This window comes from Hypomesus nipponensis, chromosome 2, assembly GCF_054491055.1.
Source record: "Hypomesus nipponensis isolate SF chromosome 2, ASM5449105v1, whole genome shotgun sequence".
NCBI lineage: Eukaryota > Metazoa > Chordata > Actinopteri > Osmeriformes > Osmeridae > Hypomesus > Hypomesus nipponensis.
The window spans coordinates 21,680,836-21,686,176 of NC_140362.1; the positions used below are offsets into that span (position 1 = coordinate 21,680,836).

General features: G+C 45.6%; 1 protein-coding gene across 1 annotated transcript; it reads left to right on the forward strand.

Annotated features, from left to right (window-relative positions):
* The first annotated feature begins 897 nt into the window (after positions 1–897).
* On the forward strand, positions 898–4,792 carry uts2r3 (urotensin-2 receptor 3). The gene is made up of 2 exons (XM_084668904.1): positions 898–1,161; positions 2,638–4,792. Exon 2 carries the CDS (start codon positions 2,730–2,732, stop codon positions 3,888–3,890), a length of 1,161 nt encoding a protein of 386 aa, XP_084525030.1. The 5' UTR covers positions 898–1,161; positions 2,638–2,729; the 3' UTR covers positions 3,891–4,792.
* Positions 4,793–5,341: the final 549 nt, after the last annotated feature.

Here is a 5,341-nt window from a genome sequence, read left to right on the forward strand (position 1 = left end):
CAACCTCAGCAGATTGTTATTATTATCATTTAACATAAATCCATCTCAACCATAAAGTCATTCTCTTGAACAATTTACTACATCTTCTTCTGCATTGTGAATTGTTTGTCTTCACCCCTCCAATGATTTTGAGTCATTTCAATGAAATTATCATTTTATTCCAAACGAATTCCCCTCCGCTTAGTATCACAAACCACAACGTCCAGCAGTGCAGTCCTATCATGATAAATGAGAGGTTTTCATCATAAGACCTTTGGGTAATATATCCCACTCCCTGTTCTCCAACTTTGACTAGGTTATGGGGAGCAGGGACCATTTATGGTCAAATCTTTTTCGTTTTGAGTGAAACTTTTCCAGTAAATTTATATAGACCTGGACCAAGATCAACAAGTATTGAATTGATTACTGTAGCTTAATCCATCCACGATCCAACATTCTACTTGCTTGTACATACACTGATCATTCAAACTTTAACTTAATGCAAATAGGCTACTGCGATCTTACGGAGCAGCTCATTTTGAAAACGCACAATATGTGAACTGAAATATTTATCAAAGCAATGTATGGACAACAACTGCTGTGCCCTTCCAATGATAAATTCCGCTTGAAGTGTAAATATACGTTTTACATTAGACATCGACATAGCCACAATTAGAGGTTTATTACAATATCTAATGTTTTAAGATTGAAGTAGGCAGCTTCAAAGTATGACGTTTATTAGAAACGAAAGAGGTTATAAAAGAAAACAAATCTAGTGAAATCAAAAAGATCTCAGCACACAATATCCAATTCCACAGACGCGCGAAGGAACCCCCCCCCCCCCCCCCTCCCTTTTCCCTCTTCACCAGACAAGTCCTCGACCCTCCTCTCCCGCTGTTCCGTAGACACATCAGAGACTCGAGCGACGAGAAGAGAAGCCCGGCAGGAGGAACAGAAGAGATCTGCTAAAGTTTGTGTAGCATCCAACAGGCTTGTCGCACACGCTAACCTGCTGCTTCTGTGAAATGCGACTGAAAGAGCCGAGGAAATAGACATTTTTCGTGGCCGAGCAAGAATCAAGATAGGCCTATTTAATGATTTTCAACTCGGAAAAATGTTTCGCCACGTGAACATTTCATGGAATATCATCTGTTACTACACCTGGAATTAACATTTTCTAAGGTAAAGAGACACCCTTTTAAATTAATTAGATGAACCTGGCATGTATCATGATAGGCTATGGAAGGGACCCATCTAAAAGGCTCATGAATATCAAATATTAACTAAACTAACGACTGGACCTGCATGTCAAAATTGCCGTAATGTCAAAATTTAGGACGACCTTTTTGGTTATTTATGTAATTAAATGAAACAATTAAATATAGGCCTAGTAGGTAATAAGCAACTAGCATTGACCATATAGGCTACATTAAAAGTTACATTTTGATTACAAATAGCTAAGACAAAATAGCTGATTATTCTCAGTGGAAATGTTGTTTTTATAATTTGTGGGCAAATACTTTAGGTTCAATGACACCACGAATTTTGATGTCCAACTTCGCCTAACGCTTCGGAGAAACGGGCCAACGAATTAAAAACAAAAATTCCATTGATAAAACTAGAGTATTAATGAAATAACCTTGTGGAAGAGATATTGCCTAACATTTGTTATTTAAAGAGAGACGTTAAACCCGACGGGGCGCGTGCCACAACGGGGGTTCGGCTGCCCGTCTACAGTTCAACAGTAGCTCTTAACCTTGGTACTGGGAGGGTCACCATGTGTCGTGTAGCCTAACGTTTCTTCTGCACGCCACTATTTTAACTCCTGTGTCCGCTTTGATGTCTCCGGCAGATTAAATTACAACAACCCGTCATCATAACAACGAAACTTCAAGATGGGAAGAATTTAAGATAAAATGCTCTAGCTGTAAAAAGTCTCAATTGTGTTGAACGGGTTTGCTTATAGGCCTATTAATTCTCGTTGAGAATTCTTAAAAAAAGATTCCTAGAAATGAAGGTCTGCCTCTTTTCACTTTTTCAAAGGCTGTGAACTGCATCAGCAAGAGCAGTCTGTGGAATTTCATAAACCAGTGAGGAATATGTTCTGTTGCTTTAGAAATGTGGTGACAGCGTGATGCTCGAGTCTTCACGTTCTCGTGACCCGGTGAGCACGAGTGTGCGAGTACATAAATCTAGACGGCCCAAATAAGAGTCAGCGTTCATGTCACCTAAACTAAAGGCACACGTAAAACAGTGTATGCTATAGTTCTTTCAAACCTTTTTGCCGCCATGATATTGCTGCCCTACCGCGAGACCTTAACACGAGCAAACCTTCTCTGTTTTGAGACCTTTGTCAGGTTCAGCCGTTCCGAAAATCCAATTACGACTGGTGTCACTGTAGGCAGCAGATGAATAACTGCGTTGATGACTATCCAACATTATTAACGGTTAGGCCTACTTCCTTTAATAATGAACGGTTTCAAAGATAAGTCTGCAGCTCCAGTCACTAGACCTTTATATTCTGTGCACTGCTGCTGATCAACTCAGCTGAATGCAGGCTTTAAGAATTATGGACATGAATATTCATGTTTTGACCCTTCCCTTTCTCCCCACCCTCTTCCTTCCTTCCTCTCTCTCCCAACTCCCTACCATATTTAGCCGGCCTAATCAATTCAGACAAATACTTTGTCTCTTGGACATTCACGCCAGTGCCCACAGCTTGAAAAACACCTCAGACCTGACATAATAACATGGAAACGACTGCCTCTCCACCTCCAAGTCCATCTCCAAACACCTTCGCCTTCCTCCCCAATGCCTCAGTCCCCTCTTCTTCCCCGTCCATCTCTCCATCTCCCAGCCTGGCCTCCACTGCTCTGTTCTGCTCCCTCCTGTCCCTGCTCTCCCTCCTGGGCATCGCAGGGAACCTGTACACCCTGGGGCTCCTCCTCCGCCGCAGGACTGGAAGGAGGAGACAAACAGCGGCAGTTCCAGCCTGCTGCCTGGCAGTCAGACTCCAGTTACCCTCCTGTCTGTCCAGCTCATCCTCCCCCTCCCTATCTCCATCCTCCTCTCCCACCTCCTCGTCCTCCTCCTCCTCGTCTCTCCACCTGCAGGTGCTGAGCCTGGCCTTGGCCGACCTCCTCTACCTCTTCACGGCTCCCTTCATCGTGTACGACAGCCTGGCGTCCGACTGGGCGTTTGGGGAGCCAGGCTGTCGCCTCCTCCTGAGTCTGGACCTGCTCACCATGCACGCCTCCATCTTCACCCTCACCGCCATGAGCCTGGACCGCTACCGGGCCGTGGCCCGCCCCCTCCACGCGTCCTCGTCCAACTCGTCAGGCCTGCTGCGTGTGGGCCTGGCCTGGGGCCTGGCGGTGGCCCTCAGCCTGCCCATGATGATCACCCTGCACCTGGAGGACGGCGAGAACCAGGAGGGCCAGCTGTGCGTGCCGGCTTGGGACGAGCAGAGCTCCAAAGCTTATCTCACCGTGCTGTTTTGTACCAGTATCCTGGGCCCCGGGCTGGCCATCGGGGCTCTGTATGCGACTCTGGGCCGGCTCTACTGGGTGTCCCAGACCAGGCCTGCCTGGGCCAGTGGGAGCACGGCCCACCCTCCCCGAGCGCCCAGGCCCAAGGTCCTGCTGCTCATCCTGGGGATCGTTCTGGCCTTCTGGGCCTGTTTCCTCCCCTTCTGGATCTGGCAGCTGCTACCTCTCTACCAGCCGGACATCCTGCGGACGATACCGGTAGGAACCCAGGTGACGGTGAACCGCATCCTGACGGGACTGACGTACGGGAACTCGTGCGTCAATCCGTTCTTCTACACGCTGCTCACCGGTAAACGCAGACGGAACCGACAGACCCAGAACTCAGCCAATCAGCTCTGCCGCAAGAGTAGCCCGCTACAGTAGAGAGCGTGTTTGTGTGCACGCGTGTAACAGCTACTGCAGTGTGCGTGTGTGTGTTGGATCATCTTTTTCACAAAGGCAGTGTGTGTGTGTGGGTGTGTGTGTACTGAAACACCAAGGACAGTTTGCTTGAGTTCCTTGGCCAGGGCACAGTTCGGAATTGGTTGACACTGACCAACCCAGTGATAGCACTTTGTACTCATGTTTGTGATGGGACCATATTTCCTGTTAAAAAATTGGAAATGGATTTGCTTTATTGGACTTCTGATAGTGGAAGGACAATCTCTCAAAAATAATTTGTATGCTCCAGTTAACAGTTATCCTAATAGGACTATAACGCCACTGGTAGTGAAGCACTGCCCCAAATTTGTTTTGGTCTTAATTTCATCGATTCAAAATAAAATTTCAGTTACCTCACCGAATGTACAGAGTTGGAAATGAAATTCATATCAGACTTTGGACACTGGATAAATGAGGAGAAACTTGTTGTTGACTTGTTTAACAACAGGGGAGCCAAGTTTGTATGTTATTTTAGAATTTAGGGGCTTAAGCATATACAAGCATTCAGCTTTCTCTATTACAGTTTGGAATATCTTCAAAGAAAATGTTTGCTTTTTAACAGAAACTGGTCATCTCTGGTTGGAACATGTTTGAGATATTTTGCAGAAAGCTGTTTGTTGACACAATGAATAATGAAGGGGTAGAATGCTCCTCACATTGGCCCCCCTAAGCTTTAAAACAACAACGTTTTTATTATCACTACCTGCATGTTGAGTTCTGGGATTGATTTAGTTATGAACTATGCAGTGTTCTGCATGGCCTCAATGACAAAGCAGTTTATACCTTGTTTGATGTGTATAATATTACATAATATATATATATATATATATACATAACCTTGAATAAAGACGTTTTTTTCTACTTGAGTGTGTGAAGAGCTCTTTCCTCCCATGTGAGAGGATGTTCCTTCTGATCTCTGAGGAGAACACAGTGGAACTGAACATGGTAATTACAAACACAGGTGTCCAGGAGAGAGAGAGAGAGAGAGAGAGAGAGAGAGACAGAGACAGAGAGACAGAGACAGAGAGACAGAGAAAGGTGAGTGAGTGAGAGGGAGAGGAGAGAGTGAGAGAATGAATGAATGAATGAATGAGTGAGTGAGTGAGTGAGTGAGTGAGTGAGTGAGAGAGAGAGAGAGAGAGAGAGAGAGAGAGAGAGAGAGAGGCAGGCGGCCATGGAGGATCGGAGAGAGCGATACCAGAGGAATGGAAGAAGAAATAAACAGATCAAAGAAGAGAGGAACTGAAAGAACAGGGCAACCTCTTCAAAGTGGAACAAACCCAACAGTTTGTGTTGGATAACTTATATGTGTGTGTCTGTGTCAGCATGTCTGTGCTTCAGCGCAGGTATTCCCCAGCCGTCTGTCTGTGTCTCAGTCTGTGTCTCGGGCTGGC

What these genes read in the sequence shown, in the direction of transcription:
- uts2r3 (XM_084668904.1), top strand. Translation starts at nt 2,730, where the DNA reads ATGGAAACGACTGCCTCTCCACCTCCAAGTCCATCTCCAAACACCTTC.